The sequence below is a fragment of the Notolepis coatsorum genome, assembly GCF_963971535.1.
Source record: "Notolepis coatsorum genome assembly, chromosome: 4".
NCBI lineage: Eukaryota > Metazoa > Chordata > Actinopteri > Aulopiformes > Paralepididae > Notolepis > Notolepis coatsorum.
The window spans coordinates 56737423-56763403 of NC_140168.1; the positions used below are offsets into that span (position 1 = coordinate 56737423).

At 42.4% G+C, this 25981-nt stretch overlaps 2 protein-coding genes across 2 annotated transcripts in view; both read right to left on the bottom strand.

The window, feature by feature from the left end:
* Positions 1-9187, bottom strand: part of eya3 (EYA transcriptional coactivator and phosphatase 3) — a 56876-nt gene extending 47689 nt beyond the window's left edge. The window contains exon 1 of the mRNA XM_084313140.1: positions 9113-9187. The gene's annotated coding sequence lies outside the window, so the exon portion shown is untranslated. The remainder of the gene's footprint in view (positions 1-9112) is intronic.
* A 2619-nt stretch (positions 9188-11806) lies between these two features.
* LOC311227826 (serine/threonine-protein kinase Sgk1) lies at positions 11807-20184 on the bottom strand. Its single transcript, XM_084313661.1, has 13 exons — positions 19975-20184; positions 19235-19310; positions 18257-18335; positions 18098-18138; positions 17922-17979; positions 17460-17543; positions 17208-17339; positions 16983-17095; positions 16706-16829; positions 16499-16594; positions 14331-14486; positions 14116-14205; positions 11807-13972 (listed from the first exon to the last, which is right to left on the bottom strand). Exons 1-13 carry the CDS (start codon positions 20042-20044, stop codon positions 13808-13810), a joined length of 1284 nt encoding a protein of 427 aa, XP_084169787.1. The 5' UTR covers positions 20045-20184; the 3' UTR covers positions 11807-13807.
* Between the last annotated feature and the right edge of the window lie 5797 nt (positions 20185-25981).

Here is a 25981-nt window from a genome sequence, read left to right on the forward strand (position 1 = left end):
AAATCTATTATCCATGACCTGGTCAGCGCTAACGTCATACACGCACACGTTGTGATCACTATGAAAAAAAATCTGATTAACCCAATACTGGTAAAATAGAGTCCTTACCTCACATCAGATGTTCTGCAAAAAGATTAATCCAATTCCTGATCGCCATTCCAAATATTGATCGCGTTTATTGATCCAACGTTATAGTCCGAAACACATAATCGACGCTGCTCTGAGGGTCCTCAGTCAATCTGGTAACACGACAGCGCTTGCCAGAGATGGGAAAACCCTGGACTGGACTTTTTTTCTGATGCACATGGCCACTCAATCCAATCCAATGATGTGCATTACCATCCAGGAGACAATAGGCGGCGGTATTTTCCCTTTTCAAGCTCAGAGCCATTCCCAATGATAACGTCAGGCTGGATGGATGAAAAATTTATGGATATCGCTAATAAAAGAAATAACGAGAAAACTCGTCATTGGTACTCAACGCATGTCAAGTTAGGACGTTGTTGGCACTCAAAGTGTTAAAGTACAGAGTTTGGTACCCATCCCTACAAGCGGCTGAAACTCTTAGCAACGACAGGATATCCACCTGACGTTGAGGGGAGAGAGGCGCCATCATGGAGGCAGAGTTCAGAATGATGCCCAAGAATGCCATCTTCTGGCTGGGAAAAGAAGTGCCATTTTCCTGTCCATGAATTCCAACAGTGACAGATGTTCCACCAGTAGTCTGTTGTGAAGCATAGCTGTCTCCTCTGATTGACTGAGAACCAGAATGTCATCCAGGTAGAATAAAATCTTTATTTTTCAAGATTCGAGAGCCGTCTCCACACACTTGGAGAAAGTGCGTGGTGCCAGAGATTATCCGAACGGAATCCTCTGGTACTTGTGTGGCGGAAAATCGCAAGCTTCAGCTCTTTCAGGAGTGAGTCCCAAAAAGGACAGTTGGGGAGAAACCTCTCCTGGATCTTCCTCGTTATGGCGACCGGTAGTGGCGAGACTGGAGATCCTCCTTGTCAAGGCGGCCAGGAGCACAGTGGTGACTGGAGATCCTCCTTGTCAAGGCGGCCAGGAGCACAGTGGTGACTGGAGACCCTCCTTGTCTTGGTGGCCAGGAGCACAGTGGTGACTGGAATCCCCACGATGATGAGCGCTGGCTCTTTCAACGCACTCGGGGGATAGCCCTGAAAAGTACCATTGAAAAACAGGAGAGGCATGGCAGGGGTTGGTGATGCACCACGTCACGACATCTGGGAACCGTGTGGCGGACCAGAGATTCTGCTCGTCGCTGCTGTGACGTTACCCATCTTGTCAGCATGAAAGAAGCGGAAGGGAGATTGCCAGCCACTGCACTTGCTTAACTCAATGGCTGCCAACGACGAGTATACTCGTCAAGCCCGCCAATCGAATAACGCCAACAACGAGTATCGTTATTTCTTTTATTCGCTATTTCCATTCATAAATCATCCAGGTATGCTGTGGTACTGTGTGGCAATGTGTCTGAGATCGTAACGGTCTGATACCGCCGCCTGGTGCGGTATGCTGCCGATGTTGCACTCCCTTTGTGTCTGTGTATGGGGCTGTGCGTCATTGAAAGTCATCCGGGCGGAGTTTTCTTGTAACGTGGATCAAGATCTTCACTCGATCGCATTGAATCGTCAATCCAACACCGGATTCATTATGCTGTGGGGGGTTATGGCGTGGGCCAAATGGACATACGATCTAGCAGATGGCAAGGCATTAAAAAAAAATTTGTTTCCTGTTGGTTGTACCCTTGTGGCTTCCTGGTCATGATTTCTACTACTTTTCTACTTTCTTGACTTTGTGTGTGAGCACAGCAGTGTCTGTGTTTATTATTATTTCATGAAATTGGGGCCATATCTTCATTTTACATATATTTTCATTATGTCAAAAGATTATGATTTGAAACGCTCTAAAAAAAAGTTAGTCATATAGGGTACCTCCCATGTCCCTAGCGTCCATTTTCATCCCATCCACGTTAATAAAACCGCAATAAAACCGCCATAAAACCGCAAGTCTAAAAAGAATATATATATATCTCTAATTTTCACATCATATATCGATAAATAAACAGAATAATTACACCAGGCATGCAAAAAAAACAATACATACCTTTTAGTAATAGATTAGTACTAACCGGTGCTTACTAACGCTTACTAACGGCTATTTCTGACTAGGGGTGGGAATCACCAGTTTAATCACGATACGATACGATATCGATTCTTTGGACAACGATACGATATTATCCGATATCACACAGTCTGCCACGATACGATTCGATTCAGGTGCCTGCGATCGATATGAGACGATATTATGTGCCCATTTAATACAATCAGTAACATTTAAATCAACAAAAAAAAAGGCAATGGAAATATCATGACATTTTTATTTTTGAGCTCTTCCAGACATTTAAATGAAAAACAATCTATTGTTTTTAATACAAATAGACCTCCTGTTCACTGTTTTTGGTTCATTTTTCTTTTTTTTCTCTCGATATTAATATCCTATTCACTGTCACAGAGCTGTATTTTGGCTGGAAAAGCATATTGGGAGTCCCAAGGTGCAGTACCGGCCAGATCCTGTTAGTGGGGCTATCCCCGAGAATGCACCCTCCCAGTCCCCACTTCTCTCTGCCTATGGCGCTGGGTTAGCTTGTTAGCTCACGCTAAAGTAACGTTATCTTCGATCTTTAACGCGACGTGGGCATAATGGAGTGACGAGGATTGCAAAGCAGGTGTTAGATGCATTGGACCCGTTGTGGAATAAAACAGCAGGGACATGTTTTGGGTCACAGAATAGGCACACTAGTGACGCTCTAGACGCTACTGCTGTTGATGTTAACGGAGTTTGAGTTTCACAACACTGGGCGCGGGGCGATGACGTCGCCGTCGCCGGATTTTCAAAATAAGAGTATCGCAATATGAATTGATCTTTTTACGTGGCATCGATCCTATTTGATTATTGATAATAGATCGATATATCGATCTGGATCGATGTATTGTCCCACCCCTATTTAGAACCGAGTCATTCATTTAATTCGGGCAACCTAACAGCCGCGGAGCTAACGCTAGCTAACCAAGCTCATACAGACACACAGAGAGAGATAACAGCTGACAGCAGGTAGTACAGGTACAAATACAAATACTTCTGAAAGACCAGAGACAGAAGTCAGAGGAATAACAACCTGTTGAATGCAACTACGGTTCAATAGATTAAATTAGTTTAAGAATAAAAAAAATTCTAAATTTATAAATTCAAATACATTATTTTATTTAAGTGTTTTTTATTTTTTACAGTTTTTGTATTTTTCTGACATGGGGGCTCAACAATAAATGACAATCAGAAATGTCAAGTTGCATGTTGTTATTCTAACCAGCTTAGTTCTGTTGCATTTCCAATTTATTTATTTAAATTCTAAATTCATTGGGAATCGATAAAGAATCGGATCGATAAGCAGAATCGATAATGGAATCGGATCGATAAAATTCCCATCCCTAGAGCTCACGCGCGTGTTCCTGTGGGTCTTCCATCTTGCATGTGTGTATTAATCTGCACAACAAATAAAGACTTATTCTTCTATAGAATGCGGTTATGGACCGGTGGCCGTCCGTTTATTAAGGTCGAATGATGGGTCCACTTCCAGACATTGGATGATTGTGGATTCGGGTATCGTTTTTCTAACGTTTTGAAATGGATTTGTGAATGTGGACTCGGGTACCGGTAAGTAAGTTATGTTATGGTTAAGCGCATGGAAGATGAGCGTACAAGTTATGAATGCCGGGAGTGTATGTTTGGTAAACCATTCCAGTTCGATTGTGTGTGTGCGTATTGGCTTCGGTGATTCACTACAGGGGTTTAACGGCTTAATAATGGGTTTTGATTATCAGTGCAGATAAAATGTTGTGCGTCTGTATTAGGGATGTCCGATATTATCGGCCGACCGATATTATCGGCAGTAAAATGTGATATCGGAAAATATCGGTATCGGTAAAAAAAAAACAATAACAATATTTTTTTTTTTACATTTATTTAACCTTTATTTACCCAGGCAAGCAAGTAAGAACCAATTCTTATTTTATTTATTGTCAAAAGTATGCATGTTGGTTTAATTCAACAAGAGATATGTAATGTTAATTTTTACTTTTTTAATGATCATATTTTGCACAGATAATGCTTACATTTAGAAAGCCTTTTGAATGCATCCAGTGAAATTATTAGTTACCTGAAATTATTCCGTTTTTTTGGGGGGAAACCCTGCATATATCGGTATCGGTTGATATCGGTATCGGAAATTAAGAGTTGGACAATATCGGAATATCGGTATCGGAAAGAAAGCCAATATCGAGCATCCCTAGTCTGTATGTGTAGTTGTGTACTACTGTCGTGAGTTTGTGAGTCACATTGGTCTAATTTCAGCCTCCGTTATTTGTTCCGTATGACTCGTTTCCACGCTGTGCAATTTGTATACGTTGGTAACACGGGTCGCTAAGGAATTTAGGTTAGAGGTTGAAGAAAGTGCACTTTTAGGTTGAAAGAACGGCCCTAATGTCAACGAGTTTCAATATAAGCGTTATGTATGGTGATTAGGGATGGGTACCTTTCACATTTGAACCGATACCGGTACCGGTACCTGTGAATCGATACCGGTACCCAACGGTACCTTTTTTCGGTACTTTAGTCTCAAGAAATTTTATTTACCTACCTCAGTCGTTAAAAAAAAATCCAAACTTCAAATAACTACAATTTCGACAGTTTTCGGCTTGTCATTGCTCCGACTGCTTTGTTGTTGAATCAAGTCAAATCCTAGGTACGCATATATTGTGCGTGTGAACGTTGACATGAAAATAAAAAATAAATTAAAAAAAATAAAAATAAAAGAAAATTAATAATTTTTTTTTTTGGTTTCTCACTTGATTCGATACTCTGTAGTACCGACGTGTTTCGGTTCGGTACCTCAAAAGTACCGAATTCGGTACCCATCCCTAATGGTGATAACGAGTATATTGTTAACTTAGCTCCGCTCCGCCCCCCCCCAGCGCTGATGAAAGTCATACCGTCATTATACCCATACCGGGGTGTGATGTCAGCAAGGTATGACGGTATGAAAAAAATTATCCAGCCCAAGCCTAGCGGTAGCTACTATAGGATGAGGCTAATGCATGGCGCCCAATGATTTAATACTAGCAGGGGGGGGGGGGGGGGGTGGCCATGGTCAGTGATAGATGGATTGGCGGAAATTCGTTCTGTGAGTGCCCATAGGCACACAGAACATATCCAATAGGCTAAGCAAGACTCGAAGCCAGCATGAAATATAACATTGTTATTCAGTCAGCAAGTGCAGAGAGAGGGGACTTGTGCACATGTTGAACTTGCTGATTTTGGGAGAACCAAACACACAAGAAGAAATTAGCAAGTTGAGATGCGTGTTTGAGCAGTTTGAGCCAAACGAATCCCAAGATTGAGTGAAAGTGTAGGCAGGCAGGGTATGGTGATGATTTAGAAAACATGCTACATTTGGGAGAGAAGAAGCTCCCCCTCTCTAGGATCTCAACATTTCTCAATTCATTGCTATGGATGTAAATGTACAGCTTAAAGTAGAGCTGTGTCTACAACATTGGCCAAAAACTGTCCACAAAATAGGCCACTCATTTTGACACCTTACTCATAATATGACTACCTGACTGACCTCCTTCTCGGCTTCTCCCTTACCGCCCCACCCGTTCCCTCCGGTCCTCTTCCACTGCTTCCCTCACTGTCCCGTCATCCAAACGCAAAGGTTTTGGTGATCGGGGCCTTCTCACGTGCTGCACCCCGACTCTGGAACACCCTCCCTCAGACCATGAGACTCTCCCTCACTCTCCACCTTCAAATCCCGTCTCACAACCTAACTCTTCTCCCTAGCATTCAACCTTCCCTACCCATAACCACCATTCTCCAACCTGTCGCCCCCCTCTCCCCTCCCCTCCCGGCTCCTGTATTTTTTATTGTTTGTTACTGTGGCTCTATGTTCCTGTGTACTCATATTGTTCCCCGTTTCCCCTGTGGTTCTATGTTTCTTTTGTTTCTTTGTTTTTTCTTTCTGCCTACTGTCAGCGACTTCGTGTTACTGAGAAGCACTCTATAAAATAAATGAATTATTATTATTAATAATAATACTTAATTACATTTATATAGCACTTTTCTAGACACTCAAAGGCAGCGCTCCCCACAATGTAGGGTGGAAATTGCCTCCTTCACCACCACTGATAGCACCCAACCTTGGGCTATGCAGGCTCAATGGCTGCCATACACTGGCACCAGGCACACTACACAATGGCTGAACGGCTTAGGAGACAAGGATTGATATCAGCCAATTAAGGGGAAGGGATGATTAGTAGGGATGGGTACCTTTCACATTTGAACCGATACCGGTACCTGTGAATCGATACCGGTACCCAACGGTACCTTTTTTCGGTACTTTAGTCTCAAGAAATTTAATTTGCCTACCTCAGTCGTAAAAAAAAAAATCCAAACTTCAAATAACTACAATTTCGACAGTTTTCGGCTTGTCATTGCTCCGACTGCTTTGTTGTTGAATCAAGTCAAATCCTAGGTAAGCATATATTGTGCGTGTGAACGTTGACATGAAAAGAAAAAAGTAAAAAAAAAAAAAAAAAAATCGGTTTCTCACTTGATAGTACCGACGTGTTTCGGTTCGGTACCTCAAAAGTACCGAATTCGGTACCCATCCCTAGGTGGCCTTGATGTCAGAGACCTGATTGCATGTGCAGCTAAAACTGTGGGAGAAGCATGATCAAATTTGGGTAGAAAGCGTGGTTACAATGAGCTGGGCAATTAATCGAAATAAAACCGCGACCTCGATTCATAGACATATGCAATCTCATTTCTAAATTATGACGATTTTTTTATAAATTCTTTTTTATTATTATAAATCTTTTCTTTTTTTTTAACTTAAGTTAACTTTTTTAAATGAAGATTCTGACTAGAGTTATTTTGTATGTTAAGAGACTTTTAAGTTTAAGTCAAACACTTTCATATGTTATGTTTAAGTCAAGCACTTTGATATGTTATGTTGTCTGTTTAAGAAAGAGTGCAATAAATGATTTTATTGAAAAAATAAGAATCGTGTGAGAGAATCGCCATCTCAATTCTTAGAGAAAAATCGTGATTCACATTTGAGCAAGAATCGCCCAGCCTCAGATGTAGTCAGATGTAGTCACCTGTTGATAAACCAGCAACAAATACGATTATCAACAGGTGACTACATCATATAGATTGTAAGAAACCATGCTTTATTGTCTGACAGATGAAACTTGACGCCACAGCACTACTCCTGATGTTGCTCTGGTAACGCAACTACAGTGCCATCAGCTGATCTTCTTCTTCTTCTTCTTCTTCTATTTGGTGTTTTACGGCGGACGGGCACCAAAATTGGGCCATTTACCGCCACCTACCGACCCGGAAATCGGGCCAGTCTTCCATTCTCCCCTCTTCTTTTTCTCCTTCAATGGTTTAATGTCAGATCGCGACCACAAAAGGTGCATACCTCCACCTACTGTACAATCCATTCAACCCCCTAACACACAAAACAAAAACAAAACCCATCCCTAACATCACCACCCTATCCAAACCTAATCTATGAGTCACTCATTGCCTCCTGCGGGCTGACTCTGGCCTTCCTGAACACTCACCACCCCCTTCCCTAACTCTCTTACTTGATCACTCACAACAACCTTCTTCCCTAACTTCCCTAACTCCCTTGATACTTGCCCCATTGTCAACCCCTTCATACCCATGTCTAGTACTGCCGCCTCAACTACTAACTTTAACCTCTCTGTCCTACTGCTAACCATCACTATTGTATTCACTACTCTTGTCACAAATGCCACTATCTCCAACTTCTCCCCCCACACCCTCTCTTTCTCCTCTTGTAGCCATCAGCTGATGCTAGACTTGCTCACTTTTACCATTGCTTGAATCAAGGCACCTGGGGAATGACATAGGCAAAGCAATAAAGGCTGTAGCCTCAAACTTGTCTTCTCCCACCATCTGCATAGTTGTACTGTAGACGTGCATAATCATCCACATACATGGCTTGCTGGCGAAGGCAATTGTGTGAATGAAGATGTGGCTTCCTACATTATCTTTACATTCAGTATGTGACAGCACTCTTAAGTTAAATTACAATAACGTTACACAATATATTTTATATAGCTCGTCAACATTAGTATGACTGGATGATGATGAACGACTTTCAGTTCCTCTGTGGCAGAAACTATTTGATAGGAAACAAATGCAAGATGAGTCAGTCCTTTGTTGTTACTTGTTATTAGACAGGCACATTGGTTAAATTCAGGCACAGACAAGTTTGAACACCATCTCATATGCAAATGTTGACCAGCTTAATTGCTAAAGCAGAAACGAGCCAATATCCCTGTGGAGGGCGGTTTGCTCTCCGGTAAGGTATGGTTTATATACACCACACTAAAGTTAGCTCGCTAGTTCACAGCCCGAGGCTAACGTTAGCTATGTTTTTGGGACGTGCAATTACGACGTGGGTTTAAGTTGGCATACTATTAACGCGACACAATAATAATACAGGCACCCAAAGGAGAATGATTTGAAGTAATAACAATATGTACCAGCAAATACACGTAACCCCCATTGACTCTTCCCTGACTACATAAACGTTGCGTTAGCTAGCTAGCTCACGTTAACGGTTAGCTATCGCGTCTAATGATGGCGAAGGCCCCGAGTCAGACTGTAGCGTTAGCTACCTAGCTAGGCTGCTAGGTTAAGTGTTACTAGGGAGTCTAGGGGCAAGGCTGGGTATGCAATGCATGCAGGCCTGGCGTTATATTTGTAATAACTCTGCATGCACATCTACAGTTACTTAGCTAACGTTAGCATTAACTGGTCCCAGGCAGGACACTTTTCCATTCCAGGCAATACTCTGTGCCAATAAATGGAGTATGTCATGAAATGGCAACGTGTGTGTGAGAGGACTCCATTCTCACTTCTTTAGCTATTCGAAAATATATCTGAAAAAACATGCAGCAATGTACTAGCTAATGAAACGACCTCTTATCAATCTTACCATCTAGGAGGCAAATACGCTTATGTTTCCAATGAAATGGCTTCAATTAATTCCACACTGTCAAAGCTTTGTCTGTTGTTAGGGACCACTATTTAGCAGGAAGTTTTCATGCGAGCGAGCACACACTGCGCAAACGCAACAGATTCATTCATGAAAGGATGGTCCTTGGCGCGCAGGGCGACAGGTGTGAACATACCGGTAGATGTGAGGAAAGATGTTAAAGTTGGTGCAAAGAACAGCTGCATCCTCTCTCACCACTACCACCCCCAAATTCAGCTGAACAGCTGCAACCCCCCCCCCATTCAGTTCTGCCACGTTTATTAATCCTGGTGTGAGCTTTTAGTGCTACTTGTTAGTATACATAATTGCAATGATAGAATCTGTAATGCAGTCAAAGTGACCTTAGGCTAAATCCCAGCTTGGTGTTGTTGCACTTTGTTTAATTTGATTATAGAAAACATACATAAAAAAATGGCATTCTTTGTTTTGGTCTGATGTGTGGGTTGGAGTTGAGTGGGGATAGGGGAGGGGTTGCTATTGCTGGCCACACAACTCAGGCTTGTGTAAAAGACGTCTGTAGAAATTAACAGTTACTATATTGCTATATATATAATATTATAAATATATACATTATAACAATAGAGTAACTTAATGTTATAGTGTGAATTTCTCCAGATATATCTTGGCAGAGCCTGAGGTGTGTGGCCAGCAGCAATAACATCTCCCGCATATCCCCACTCAACTCCAACCCACACATCAGACCAAAAACTAAACATGTAAGTGTGCAGTACTAAGAGGGGCTCTTTTGACTAGAGGTTGCCATTTGATGGCATTACAGATTCTTGCTAGATAGAATCTGTGATGTCGTCAAACAGCAACTTCTAGGCAAAAGAGCCCCTGTTGATATTGCGCTTTGTTTACATTTTCACTTTACTCTACTCACTACCATTTACTTAACTTTATTCAGTACTACTACTGCTGCAAAAAAATTGCACTGAGCTCATTTTAGCTCATTCTAATTTATATATATATATTGTATATCTTACAGTCCTGTATATTGTGTGTTTGTATATTGTGTCTTACATTTTTACTTTTGTTGTTTATATTGTCTTTGTCTATCTTTTTATATACACCATGGAAATGAGGGAAACGTAATTTCAACTTTCTGTATGTCTTGCACAATATAAATTGACAATAAAGTTGAATTTGACTTAGATTTTTTGTTTTGGTCTGATATGTGGGTTGGAGTTGAGTGGGGATAGGGGGAGGGGTTTCTACTGCTGGCCACACCTCAGGCTATGCCAAGAGAGGTCTGGAGAAATTCACAGTATAATAAGGTACTAAACTCTAGTCTAACTGACATGCCAGACCAAAACACAAAAGTAAACAAAGCACTATACAAGTTGGGCTCTTTTGCCTAGAGAGGTCGCTGTTTGATGGCACTATAGATTCTACCTGGCACTTGCATTTATTTAGCACATAATCTCACTCAAAAACAGATTTGTGCACATTAATTTACCTCAACAGTTACTGAGAGTAAATTAGTTTGAATATGGCCACCGGTGATGTCATCAGGGACATTGATTCCTTTCTGATTTCTGATTCTGTTGTGTTAATTACAGCTCCATGAAATGATGTAGAAAAATAGCAATACCTTATAATTTCATTGAGCTGTAATTAACACAACACAAGGATTCAATGTCCCTGCGATAGCATCACTGGTGGCCACATTTAAAATAATTTACTCTCAATAAACTAAATGAATGTGTGCAAAACTGTTTTGAGTTTTTGGACATGTGAGATTATGTGAAAAACTATTTAGCATTGTTTTTTGGTGAAGTGCCCCTTCTCAAAATGTGCTTATACAGCTGAAAGTGTTAAAGGGGAACTCCACTTTTTTGGAAATGAGCTTATTTAACATCTTCCCTGGAGTTAGACAAGAAGATGCATACCTTTTTTGTCTCTGTGCGTGCATTTTAGCTTTGGGAATAGACGCTCCGTTAGCATAGCTTAGCTTCATCAATGGAAGTGAGGCAGGACAGTAGCCTTACAGTGCCTTACAGTGTATTGCAAGGTCTGACATTGACCAAACTTGATATGCATGACCTTGGTGGGCTCTAGGTCAACTCCTGAAAAGGGGGTCAATGTCAGACCTTGCAATCAAAAGTTAGGGGGCGCACTGAAATTATGGCAAGGGTTATTAGCCCCCTAACTTTTGATTGCAAAGTCTGACATTGACCCCCTTTTCAGGAGTTGACCTAGAGCCCACCAAGGTCATGCATATCAAGTTTGGTCAATGTCAGACCTTGCAATACACTGTAAGGCTACTGTCCTGCCTCACTTCCAGTGATGAAGCTAAGCTATGCTAACGGAGCGTCTATTCCCAAAGCTAAAATGCACGCACAGAGACAAAAAAGGTATGCATCTTCTTGTCTAACTCCAGGGAAGATGTTAAATAAGCTAATTTCCAAAAAAAGTGGAGTTCCCCTTTAAAGGGTCAGTCCGCATACATATGTGGCATGTTGTCAAACGTCTGAGGCAGAGCAAGTTGTACAAAGCAATGATCTTTATTGCTACTTTGGAATGTCAATCAATCAATCAATCAATCAATCAATCAATCAGTCAGTTCAGGAAGAAACTTTGATAATTTGAAATATAATGTTAAGCTAATTCATTGTAGACTTGGCGAAAACCCAGTGTGCATTATATTTTTATTTCAATTTGTTGAATTTATTTAAAATTTGTGTAACAGATTACAATTCAGTTGGCCTATTTATCCTCTGGTATTTATACAGTAGTAGGACAATATGTAATGACATGTAAATAAATATACATGAAAAGAAATACAAAACCGGATAAGTAAAGCTTCCACATATGGAAGAAAATTGCCTAGAACTGTATTGCTTTATTTATAATTTTCAGCAGGCTTGAAAATGCACTCATAGCATGACTAAAATGGCCTGACATGATTAAGAATGTGATTTAAACATGGGGAAAGATTAGCAATCATCACTTTCTGATCTTTTCCCATATTGACACATTGACCGAAAACCCTCTCTGAATAATTTAATGAGTATTAGACAATAATTTATATTTGACTCTCTTTTGAACAGCCAACAATGAGTTATTCTAGCCAAGCCAGCAATATATTATTGCACTTTCCAGAACCACACACAATATCAGCTGAAAGTCTGTCAAGAGAAAAACGAGAGCTTGCTCCCCCTAGTGGTTCCTTGTGAATTTACTGCAGCAGTTATACAGATCCTTTTCTAGTACCGTAATAGGGACCATTAGGATTATAGGAAAGAGATATGTACATACACATGGTTCAGGCCGCCTTGGACAGGCACAATACATTAACAGTTAACTTCTCTATCATCAGTACGCTCTGTATCAGTACGTAATGTATGATATAAAACAATCTAGCAGGTTTTCTGGAGTGTTTGCCATAAAACAGCAATCACCTTCACTCAAAAAGAAACAACAAGAAGATTGATATATGTGCTATCATCAACGCAGGCTTGTTATTGCTGGTTAAACTGTATATCGCATTCTGTAGATGTAATAGAGAAAAAAATATTTCAGCAAATCTGCAGAAAGCAGATGTCTTAACTCTTAATAGGTCAACACAGTCCCTGGTGATAACGGGAGAAGGAAATGAAAGAGAAAAACATGTAAGAAAATAAGATCTTCCCTCACAGGAAGTATAATTCTCAACAGATGATTACATGAAACATTTAGAACTTGTAAATATATAAGATTTAGTTAAAAGGTCAACGTGAATAGTAAATAGCTAACCATTTGGTTTTGAAATAAAATATATTGTAACATTTATTTTTACAGTACAACCTTTGTTCTTAGGTTTATGAGGACAAATTGGTCAAAAAGAGTTTGGTTCATTGACTACCACAGTCCATTGTTTGGTCCATTTAAATAAGTGTCGGTAGAAGTTTACACTATTGAAATGCAATATTAATCTATTACCGTACATGATATGAAGTAGATATGATTCATGAAGGTGAACAGATATGAAGCTGTCTAAATTAACTGATACTAACGGAGGATGTTTAAGTAGATGGTTTAGTTTTCTTGACCCTTGTCTCCTCAAGTGCAATTGAGCATTTCACATGGATAAAAAAAAACGAAAACAAACAATGTGAACCTTGAGACAAATAAATCTCCAAAACATTTGCAGATATATCATAAAGGCATGGCCCACTACAACTAGCGCCATGGTCACAAGTCCAAACTAATGGACAGTCTTTTGTGGGGTCTTTTGTTTGTTTGTTAATGCAGCTGGCTCTCGCCAAGCTCCGCTGCTACTGGCTAGACTGCCTTCAGAACCTCAGGCACTTCTCTTCATGTCCCATTGTCCCCAGTGTACAAAACACAGTGTACAAACTTGGCACACTTCTTCTTCACTTCAGGAGTCAGGGTGGATGAGTAGCAGGGTGACTGTTGTTGGACCACGAGAGTCCCATGCAATCTCTCCACTCTTCATGCTTGATATTTGTCCCAACGATGCTCATTTTTGTCAGGCATGTCAGTAAATAAATCCTGTTAGTAGGCAATGCTATGTCCCGCTGGGCAGGTGGTGCCGCTGTGGTCCCTCAAATACACGTAGGCAGTGTTTCTCCTGCTCTGGAGCCTGTTCTATTGTGCGTTTCTCTGGACGTAAGGTGGACGGAGCTGGAGTCATTCAAAGAAGTCGGAAGGAGGCCCGTACGAGAATCCCGGAAAAGCTCCGGCCGCCTCCCTGATGCTGTTGGTCACGGTCAGGCAGTCCGTGTTGCACAGGGATGAGGTCACTGGGAGGTGGGTGAACTCGGGATCAAAATGTTGCAGGTCGGTGGGGCCGGTCTGTGAAGCCAACCAGAATAAAGTGTTAGAGATGGCAGATGGGTACAGTATGTTACCCCAAAAACAAATCTATTGTGAAATACAAAGACACCGTTCATGCACCAATCCATGCTCCTGTAAACTAATCTAATCTGTGAACGTACCACCGACGGGACGAAGGGGGGTGAGATCTTCCTGGCCATCAGGTCGTCCCAGTTTATTGGGGAGAAGAAGGAATGGTACTTGAGCTCCAACTGTGGGGAAATGAGGAAGCTACTTCAATACAACGAGGAAATAACTTTTTACTTACTGGCTTTCGTGTGTATTTTTTTATTTAAATGTATTTGTTGTATAAATGGGTCAATCGGTGTGTGCTTACGAAATCATCTTTCGACCCCAGCCTCTTGGTGCGGTCCTTCTGAAGGAGACCCTCCAGCAGCTCCCTGCCTGAGTTGGACACGTTGGGCTTCAGCACAGGTGACTTGTGTAGGATGTTGTTGTACATCTCGGCTGTATTACGACTGTAGAAGGGGGGCTGTGGGGAGAAGAACACACGAAAACAACATTACATTTACATTCTACGATCCAAATTAAAGCACAGGACATTTCATAATGAAATATATCAGGTTTTTTTATTTTAAGATTCAGTACATTGAAAATTTTGTTTTTTCGTTGATGTATGTCTAAAGCCCTTTGATCTCTATCATCCTGGAATCAAACCCTTTCAGATATCTAGAAACTAGTTTGCTACAATTTAGTTAATTTTAGTGGTTCAAAAACTATTTATGTATCACCAGTTAGCATAGGTTAGCCGATGTTATCTCCCATAGCAACAGATCACACTGGTCCCATTCATTAGTTTACGTCTGAAAGCTTAATGTGGTATAGATAACTTTCAGCCACTAGATGTCGCACTAGAGCACCAGGATTTATTTATCTAGCTCTTTTTTTAAAGGTCCCATGCATTATAAATGTCATTTTTCAGTCTCTAGCATTGTATTATAGTAATAGGAGTTCGTATCAATGTGTTTTAGGGTCTAAATACCATATTGGCGAATTGCTCCGTTTCAGCCCAGCCCCTCTGTGCCTCTAGTAAATCGGGTCATTTTGATTTGAAGTCCCGAGTCACGTCACTGGGCGCTGTGGATAGTGCACAGTGATGCGATTGGCTCTGTGGTTGGAGCTAATGCCCGCCCCCATTCTACCTAGACTAGACAGCGAGTGGGGCTGCAGGGCCGAGAGGAAGAGAGAGCCGAGAGGGAGCCGAGAGAAAGGAAGAGAGAGGGAGGGAAGGAGAGAGAGGGGGCACTTGGGGGGGGGGGGGGTACCTGCCGGCCGCGCGCCACACGGGAGATTGAAAGAAAGAAAAGAAAAAAGTTGCCTCGTCTCATCAGCGAGAGCCGAGTGGGAGAGAAAGGAGAGAAATGAAGAGAGAAGGAGGGAGGGAGAGAGAGGGGGCACTTGGGGGGGGGTACCTGCCGGCCACGCGCCACACGGGAGATTGAAAGAAAGAAAAGAAAAAAGTTGCCTCGTCTCATCAGCGAGAGCCGAGTGGGAGAGAAAGGAGAGAAAGGAAGAGAGAAGGAGGGAGGGAGAGAGAGGGGGCACTTGGGGGGGGGGGGGACCTGCCGCACGGAGGTCCGCGCGACACACACCTCCGAACGGGAGAGTGATAGAAAGAAAAAAAGGAAGAGAGAGGGAGGGGCTTCTCTCTCTCTCTCTCTCTCTCATGGTATAAATGATTATTTGTGTAAATAAGGTTATACGCCGACCATTAAGAAAATACATGTTAGTTTAGGAATAAGGGGCAGGTAACTTTATAACTATAAGATTTATTCTTCTTCCTGCTCCTTTTGTCCATGGAATGACTATTTATGATTTTTTAATGAAGAAACTATGATTGTATTATTCCATGTGGCAAATAAAAACTCTGAACTGAACTGAACTCTCTCTCTCTTCCCCCCCCTCCCTCCCTCCCTCTACCAGTGCAGACTGTGGTCTGACTGTCACTCAAAGTGCTTATGGGCGGAGCCAGGCCATAACAGCCTGATTTCTTGAGGCTGAAAAATGATGGTTTCGAGTACTTGATTAGAAATATAAAACAATGAATTTTTTTGAAAAAAATGTCTTCAATAGACTAACAGGAATTGTGTAAAGTTGCCCAAATAGTGCTAGGAATAGCAGTGCATAGCCCCTTTAATTAAATATCTATAGCACCTTTAATGTCTTATGATATTAACTTTATACTTTGTAACCCTGATGAAGGCATGTTCATTGTATGTTAATTGCATGTTAATTGTATGAATAGAAAATAACATAATTTTTAGAACATCCACCGGCCTCCAAAGAGTTGCTGAATTCTTCTCCCATATGATACTAAGTTCAGTGAACAGAGAGCCGCGCCCTCAACATACTGAGAGTTGGCTGTGCTCAGAGAGGGGGCGTGCACTACAACGGTTACAACAAATCAAACGATTCACCGACGCTGAGAATGACACTCCTGACATTTTCAACATCATTGTACTGGTTCTTTAAAATGGCACTCACCAATCCATAGAGCATCTCATAGAGCACTGATCCAAGGCACCACCAGTCAACGGAGCGGTCATAAGCCTGCTTCCGGAGCACCTCCGGGGCCAGGTACTGTGAAGAACATAACAGGGGGAAAAGTCAGTCCATGACCATGTCACCGATTAGCATTTGGGTTCCAACACTCCTGGTACCCAGTGTTGGTGAAGACGTGGGTTTACTTACCTCAGGAGTCCCACAGAAGGTCGATGTGGTTTCGTTGGGCTCGAGGCCCTCTTTGCAGAGACCAAAATCTGTCAGAACAATATGGCCCTCAGAGTCGAGCAGAATGTTCTCGGGTTTGAGGTCCCTGTAAAGTAGAAGGAGAAAGGATTACATTATTTCCTCTTTCTATATTCAACTCTGTGTCCATTCAGCTCCATGTTATATTCCTTATTCAGTATGGACTCATATTATATGTAAATGTCCACTAGGGGGTGCTCCAGGCTCATTTGCAATGTACCTGTAAACAATATGCAGGGAGTGGAGGTAGCCAAGTGCACTGGCAATCTCAGCGGCATAGAACCTGGCCCTGGGCTCTAGGAATATCCTCTCTCTCTGAAGATGGTAGAAAAGCTGGGGGGAAGCAACAGAGAGCGTGTTTTAACATTTTAAGGAAGTCTTTCCATTATTCTGGGTGGATTCAATTCAGAGGTGAATTTCTGAGCGAGTGAAGGCTGTTGCTTACCTCTCCACCATTGACATAGTCGAGGACAAAGTAGAGCTTGTCTGTCGTCTGGAAAGAGTAGTGTAGCCCCACCAGGAAAGGATGTTTGATATTCTTCATCAGTACACTTCGCTCGGCCATGATATGCTTTTGCTGGAGGGGGAAGGTAGTAAGAGAGATTAGTAAATAATGTTTTGGTCTCCATAGAGTTTGGGTTTAGTTTGATTTACAATAAATAAAGGTGTTTTACGGGAGAGGAACCACTGGGCTCACCTCTTTCTTCTTCAAGATGATCTTCTTCTGTAGGACTTTGACGGCATAGTAAGTGGCGGACTCTCTGTGCCTAGCCAGCAGCACCTGGAACCAGCAGAGATCTGTGTTAGTCATGGTGCTACTGTACGACACTGCTACAGGTTTCACAGGCAACTGTGGGAGATAAAGCCTAGTGTCTTCTCATAAGGACATGTGTCTTTGTCTCCGCCCCTTTGTAAACTCCATGTCCTGGTGGGACCCCCCTCCCCTCCTGTATAGAAGTGACCCCTGAACTGGGGGGTCGCTCTCTTCTTCCTGGTATCCTGGCTAGTAATCCGGAGGAGAGCCCTCAGCCATTTTCTCCACTATATTGATCTCTCTGGTTAATAAATCGTATTAACCGGATCCATTTGACTGAGTAAGTTATTCCACACAGGCCACAAGATGATGAGAGGCCGCAATACAAACAAGTCAGATGCTTACCTTTCCAAAGCTGCCTTTGCCGATGATTTTGAGGTAGTCAAAATCACAAGGTTTGATCCTGATGGTAAGAGGTTACAAAAAAAAGAAAAGGGATTAGATTGATTGAGTGAGTTTGAGTATATCTCCTCGTCTCCAAGAGTGTAGGAGTTTGTAGAGATGTTTCTGCAGCTACTTACTGGGTCTCCTCAGCCAGTGAGCTTCTTGGAAGCAGGTACATCTGAGACAAGGAGAGAAAGAGAGAGAGAGATAAATACTCAGTGATTTAGATGAAAATACTTACAAATCATTCAGCAAAGGCCTCGTTTAATCATAATCGCTGGGTAGCTGATGCTTACTGGACGTTCAAGAATTTCGTCATCATCCATCTCCTCATTCTGATTCACATCAATCTTCAGGAAATTGGTAACTTCAGCACTGGGAAGAAAGAGACAAGTAGATTAGGTTAGAGATTGAACCTAGAGATTGACTGTGTTTGGTTTGTTATTGGGCAACTAACAGTGAAATCACAGAACTACAGATGAGCTGTCAATGTTCTGAAAGTGTTCTGAAGACACTAGTATATGGCCTACTGTAGTAATAATAATAATAATTCATAATAATAATAATTATTTTATTATAATGTTCTGAAAGTGTTCTGACTAGTGTTCTGAAGACACTAGTCTATGGCCTACTGTAATTAACAGAACAACTGAAGGCTCCCTGTCATTGTGTTTAACAACAGTCTGTTTGTACAGACACACTAGTCAAGCTCAGGACAGTCTCAATGGTAACCTGACAGGCTATACTTCTGCTTAAGACATCAGAATGTCACCATCGAAACAAGTGACTCAGACATAACTGACAAGAGCAGCTCAGATGGTCCTTTATCTGAACAGGACAGGACACCGGTCTGACCCAATCCTGTGTTAATTATGGCGTTAACCCAGTCTAGCGGTCAGAAGGGATTTGCAGCAAATGTGCTTAGGCGTCGGAGAGGTTGTGGTGGGAACGCGCTCGCCATGAAAATAGGCTTTGGGTCGAGATTATACCTAGTTCGCAGAATGTACAGCCAAACACAGAATGCTTGATTGGATTAGACACAGGTACACTGACCATGGATGCAAAATAAAAAATAAATACTGGTAACCTGTGTCTTGTGGTTTGACACATAGACATGTTCTGTCTGCTCATTAAAGATGAATTAAGTCATTAAAGAGCACACTTTAACACATATTTTCTTAAATGATTGATGGACACGCATGCAGTGCTATATAGCCCATCATATATATATTTTTCATTTTCTTTTTGAATAGGCCACATAGTTATTTACTCACTGTTGACAGATATGTGGGGTTGACACCAGCTTCTGGATGAAGTCGTTCAGTCCCAGTTTCCTTTCCTTGATGAAGGCTGCGAATCGAGAAAAATACATGAATTCACAGCAGTGGAGAGCCTGGAGAATACGACGTCACCCGTACTGCGCTCCATTCAATGCAGTGAGGATGCGAGGACACCTGGCTTGGACTGATGCAAATAAATAAATAAATACAAATAAAAGAAAGAAAGAAATTACCACTAGACAAGGTAAGCCCGGGCCACCAAATGACCAATAGACCATCTATTTGTGTTAGATTTGAAATCCGTTCTTTAGTTTAGTTAGTAGTTCCAAATATTCCGTTGAATAGCTTTGCCGGTTGCGCGTAAAGCTCATGTTATGTGTTATGTAACCAGCTACGTAGGGTACATTCATTTTCCTTCCAGGAGTGATGAATGACGCATTATTTCTCCCCTTTGGTTTGGAGGTTTGGACACAATGCAAATCAACCGTTTAGACTATTACACGAAATAATCCCATACATTTGGATGCTAGAAGTCTAATGATACGAATCGGATCTATATGTAACGGTGGTCAATATACAGGCACATGTCCTCCGACAGCCTCGAACCGCGTCCGCGAAACCGTATTAATTACAGTGAATTCAATATACACCGTATTCATAACGAGTACAATTCACACATCAATAAAGCCCATAAACCAGCATATGGATATCCTGAATCTAATAAATCCACTCACCTGTGAGAACTGATACAATTCCCCTCATTTTGCAGTAACTCAACTCACTACCAGCCTCAGTCACAGCCATGTTGAGGAAATATATCCAATATCCACAAAAAGAGTTATCTGTAAAATATCCCCGTCATCAGACAACGCAGACTGTTGTGTTGTTCCAGTTAATTGCCCCACTTTGCGCGGAGCGGATACTGTTCACGGAGTGCTCAGCTCTCTAAATGCTGCTGTCCACAGCAACCAGGCGGCCAGTTATTATATATGGAACACGTGGTACTGGGGGGCGAAACACGCTGACATCACTTGTGTAACCATGGCAACTACCGGTGAAGTGATGTCACGGGATTCCGCAGCTCCCAATCCTGCCTGCAGGAGGCGGGGGATGACTGGGGTGGGCTCGAGGCCTCCTCCTCCTCCTTTTATATCAATGGAAAGATACAATTGACTGTAATCTGAGAGATTAAAGTCATTCTTTTAGAATACAAATGGGTATAACCACAGTTACAGTGATGATCCCATTCTCATAGGATCCTATAGCCCCCAACCAGGCCAATACCACCAGCGCCCTGGCCTGGCCTACTTTAAGATCTGAGGATGAGAGCTCTATTACACAATGAACACACATCAATGCCCCTGATGGTTCACCAAAAGGACACAAGCAAATGAACGCAAGTATCAATATCTGAGGGATGTATTATTGCATATTGCATTGCATTATTTCTGTTCATAAATCATAAATTCTGCCATGCAGGAGTCAAGTTAAGTTAAAATGCCCATCGCATTTTACTGCCCCCCCCCCCTTCCACACACACACACACACACACACACACACACACACACACACACACACACACACACACACACACACACACACACACACACACACACACACACACACACACACACACACACACACACACACACCCCGTGAGTTACAGAGGTAAAGGCTGCCACACAAAATTATATAAACTGATATTATTATGACATCATATTCCTATAAACTCACCCAGTGATCTCTCCAGCTGCCACAGATGTGGTCCACTAAACCCGTATGTTATATAACCGTGTCATTATGTTTCCATCTCTACGACCTTGTAGCTTAACACCAGGGACCATCCAGAAGCCTGCGACTCCGTCTCATTCTGCAGCGATGCGTTCAACAATAGAGAGCTGTGCGTGGGGGGCGGGGAAATGCACAGCAACTCAAGAAGTTTTTCCTTGTTTTGGCAAAGAGGAAGTACAACAGGGTTGTGTTTTTAACAAGACAAACCGAAGAAAGTAATTAGTGTGTGGTGTCAAAAGTGTGTCACCCACAATAGCCTATGTTAGCTACAATCCTGGACTGGTCCATGGTCTATTTTACACACAGACCCATATCCGATTGCATGACACAGGAGCCTTCCAGGGCCCGTGATGGACGCTGTACCCTGTTCCTATGTCACCTCTCACCTCTCACGTTACAGTGTCTTCTATAATCTCTGGTAACATCTGTGACCACAAAAGGTAAACGTGATCTGTTGGGAAATTCCCAGATACATGATCATGTTTCACTTGTGCCTGATTTACATAGTTTGTTCCTATCAGAGTGGAGAGACCAGACCGCTGCAGAGTAAACATGTAACTGGGAGTGGGTTGTGTTTTAAAGGAAAACGCCAACATTTTGGGAAATTAGCTTATTTGCCATCTTCCCTGGAGTTAGACAAGAAGATACATACCCTTTTCTTCTCTGTGCGTGCAGTAGGCTTAGGGAACAGCCGCACCGTTAGCGTAGCTTAGCTTCATCACTGGAAGTGGGGCAGTCCTTTACCCTGAAGTTCCCTACAGTCCCCTACAGTCACAAAATACACTCCAAATACAACTCCAAAACGTTCCTGTAAACATGTTGTGACCTGTGTATTTACCACGTGGAGAAATTAAAAATAATTGAATTCGACAATTACGTTTTCTAAGCAAATATACTCTGAACAATTTTTTATCTAACCACTCCTCTCTGGGGTCAGTCAGTGATTTCACGCAACGCAGTGATACTTACTAACGTGACGCCAGTGTTTGTTTACATTCTCATTTCATTCAAAGGATCCGAACCGATTGAAGTTTATGGATACCATGCCTTCAAATCCTCTTACCTTGACGATTAAAAGCCTCCCCAATTTAGAAAACAGTATTCGTTGATATGTTGATATGCTGCTAGCTAACAAAAACCAACAACCGGACACTAAATCAGATAACGAGGTATCATTTTTACTTCCGGTCGGGGGTTTCAAAATAAAAGAGCGACGTCTATACTATAGCACCGGAAATACGTTTATTTTGTACATTATCTAACGTTAACACGAACCTAAACTAACGTTACAACTAACCTAAAGTTAGTTTAGGTTCGTGTTAACGTTAGATAATGTACAAAATAAACGTATTTCCGGTGCTATAGACGTCGCTCTTTTATTTTGAAACCCCCCGACCTAGTAAGTATCATTGCGTTGCGTAGAATTACTGACTGACCCCAGAGAGGAGTGGTTCTGCAAAAAATTGTTCCGAGTATATTTGCTTAGAAAACGTAATTATCGAATTAAATTATTTTTTATTTCTCCACGTGGTAAATACACAGGTCACAATATGTTTACAGGAACATTTTGGAGTTGTATTTGGAGTGTATTTCGTGACTGTAGGGGACTGTAGGGAACTTCAGGGTAAAGGACTGCCCCACTTCCAGTGATGAAGCTAAGCTACGCTAACGGTGCGGCTGTTCCCTAAGCCTACTGCACGCACAGAGAAGAAAAGGGTATGTATCTTCTTGTCTAACTCCAGGGAAGATGGCAAATAAGCTAATTTCCCAAAATGTTGGCATTTTCCTTTAAGCGGTATACCCTTTTCAGGATATTTGTAGCATCTTTCTCAGTTATCACAATGATTGACCCTGCCCAGCTGTCATGGATGTTAAAGCCAGTGTGAGGCTTCTAGGAATTGGCAGTACCACACACAACTGCAGCAAACAGCATAATTATCATCTGCAACACATACAGAAGGAACCTTACCATCTAAGTCAAGCCTGATCACACTTCTTAGAACGATAAACCAAATGTAGACTATTTGTTGTAGGACAGAGTGGCTGATGCCCCAGTCTCGTCTTGTAGTCCTCAACAGTTTGAACGGATATATTTAGCTGTCACCTTTGCAAAAACGGCCCTGGTTTCCCTTCCACCCGCCTGATTGTGGGATTGATGCCAGGCGGACAGGTGGTACAGGCAACACTTCTGCTTCTGCTTCTGCTGGTGATGAAGAGTACCTGTGTGAGTCACTACAACCCCCCCCCCCCCCCCCCCCCTTCGTGCGTTGCCTTGACTACGACTATCTCTGCCCGGCTGGTATGGGGAGCCAGAGGCTGGCATTTGCATAAGAGGCAGTGTGCAGCTGGGTCAGTTCCCTACCTGCCTATACTGCTCCAGTGCAGTGGGTAGAATGTGCCAGAGGAGAGGATGGATGAGTCATGCAGGCACAACGAGCAAGCCCCCACCTGGCTGCTGGGCCAGTGGGATTCAGGCGGTGGAAATGGGGGGAGATTCTAATCAGATCTCCCTGTGTGTGTGTGTGTGTGTGTGTGTGTGTGTGTGTGTGTGTGTGTGTGTGTGTGTGTGTGTGTGTGTGTGTGTGTGTGTGTGTGTGTGTGTGTGTGTGTGTGTGTGTGTGTGTGTGTGTGTGTGTGTGTGTGCTTGTGGTTCCCATATCGACCAAGGCTCTGGCTACACTCCCACACAGTCATGCCAGCTCTATCAGTCTCTCTTCCTAGCGCAGTGGTGTTCGTGGTTTTGGCTGATAGACTGCTGGCAAAGTCCCTAGAATCTCTCACCTTTTTTCAGTCTATAATTTCAAAAGATCACTCCTGCCTTCTTTTCTCTGTTACTCTTCCAATCTGTTCCATCCTTTGCTTTGTTGTTGTTGTTGTTGTTGTTGTTGTTGTTGTTGTGTTGTTGTTGTTGTTGTTGTTGTTGTTGTTGTTGTTGTTGTTGTTGTTGTTGTTGTTGTTGTTGTTGTTGTTGTTGTTGTTGCTATTGTTATTGTTCTTGTTCTTGTTCTTGTTCTTGTTCTTGTTCTCTGATTGCTATCTAAGCCTATATTATGTGCCCCTTGTTCTTGGCATCACTCATAGAGGGAACCACAACGAGACAGGATTGGAAGTGGCCAGTCCGCGTGTATGCCTTCTACGACGGAACTGGGTTTCCGCGTTCGAGTTTTGCGCTCTGATTGGCCAGGTCATGTGACATGTGCGACAATCGTGGGACACCAAGTTCTGCGCCTATTTCCGGGTCTAACAGCCTGCAAACTACCTGGCGTTCTATCACCATGCTCTAAGACAAACTCTAACCTTAACCAACTTCGAAAGAGTGCCTAAGCTTAACCGTCGGAATCAGGGCAGGCGTTCTATCGCCATGCTCTAAGACAAACTCGAACCTTAACCAACTTCGAACGATCGCCTAAGCCTAACCAGTGTAGAAACTTGCAGTCCCACGATTGGGCGTACATGTCACATGACCAGAAATGGCCTGGCCAATCAGAGACGCGGAAACGCAGTTCTGTTGTAGAAGGCATTCAGGCGGCCAGTCCCTCAGTGCTGCAGTGTGGCCTCGGGCCTTCAAATGAGTGGGAGTAGATTTGGCTGATCAACACGACGCTATAGGGGAGGTAAGCAGGATCCTCAGCATTCCCCCACCTCTGAATTGCTGGGCAGGAGATGCTGGTTTTCATATCTCTGTGGGGGTTCAATGGCTACCCATGAGTCTGCTACTGTAGATGTCAGATGAAAATAATGATATATATATATATATATTTGTGAAGATGTACCATGGCCTACACAACCTTTGAGTTATTTGTGTGGTGGCGGTGGGGGAGGTAGTGTGGGTGGGAGGGGGATGGTTCTATATGTATATTTTCAGTTTTTGTAAATATAAAAAAGGCCATTCTCTTTGTTTTATTCTGGTATCCGTTGGCCCTCTGAGGTAACCTGATGCACCAGCTGCCTCACAAGGTAACCTCCGAGCCTCCTTTCTTGTATCTCTAGCCCACTCTATGTGGTGCCATTACCTTTTAACAGGTTCAGCGCCAGAGGTCGCTGTGGGCGTATGGCCGTGTGTGCCAGAGCTGTAATGAATGGGGATACATGCCAGTGTTTGCAGTGCTAAAACTATATTAAATATTATAGCTATAGGATCTAATAATATAGTCGATTGTCGTTTGTTTCTTCCGGTCAAGATGCAAAAAACTTTTTTCATCCATACATTTCCGTTTATACCATGGTGAATATGAGTATAGTTTTAGAGTAATTCTGTGTAATCCCAGGAAACGCCGCCAAACAGCGTTTACTGCATTTCACTATAATCGTGCCATTCCTCGCTTGGATCAACAATCAATCTGAAATCAACGCTAGATTATCGGTATTATGTTTCATCATGCATGCATGAAAGGGTGGGGGGGGGGGGGGGGGGGGGGGGGTGGTTCTATGCTTCGATCGTCACCAACGGAATACGTTACACAGTACATTACAGACACACGCTTCCGATCGCGGGGAAGGAATTATCGGATCAACGCAAGATTGATAGCATATAGCCCTTACCTTGTCTATGATGTACTGCAAAAAGAATATTCCAATTATCTGATCGCCATTCCAAGTATTGATGTTGGTCGTAGTTGCCAAGATAATCCACCAAAACACATGAACCGGCGGTGCTCGAGTCTCCCCAATCCATGTGTTATAAACGCTTGTTTATACACATTTCCCATTGTTTATACAAACATTTCCCATTATATTGGCATGTTCCTTTAATGCTATCACATGTGAATAGCAAAAGCTACCATGTGAATGAATATTAATCTACTACGGCTATTCAATACACAAAACTTGTTCTTTAGGTGCAATTTCTGCAATTTAGTACCACATTTACCACAATGATACAACACATTTTGATCTTGGGGTGCTTTGGTATGAGCTCAAATCCAAACATCCTGATTGTCTGATGACCTC

What these genes read in the sequence shown, in the direction of transcription:
- LOC311227826 (XM_084313661.1), bottom strand. Translation starts at nt 20,044, where the DNA reads ATGGCTGTGACTGAGGCTGGTAGTGAGTTGAGTTACTGCAAAATGAGG. An exon ending in TCATCTTGAAGAAGAAAGAG is followed by an intron (nt 17,340 to 17,459) that starts GTGAGCCCAGTG and finishes TTCCCCCTCCAG; the next exon opens with CAAAAGCATATCATGGCCGA. An exon ending in CCCCCTTCGTCCCGTCGGTG is followed by an intron (nt 13,973 to 14,115) that starts GTACGTTCACAG and finishes TTGGCTTCACAG; the next exon opens with ACCGGCCCCACCGACCTGCA.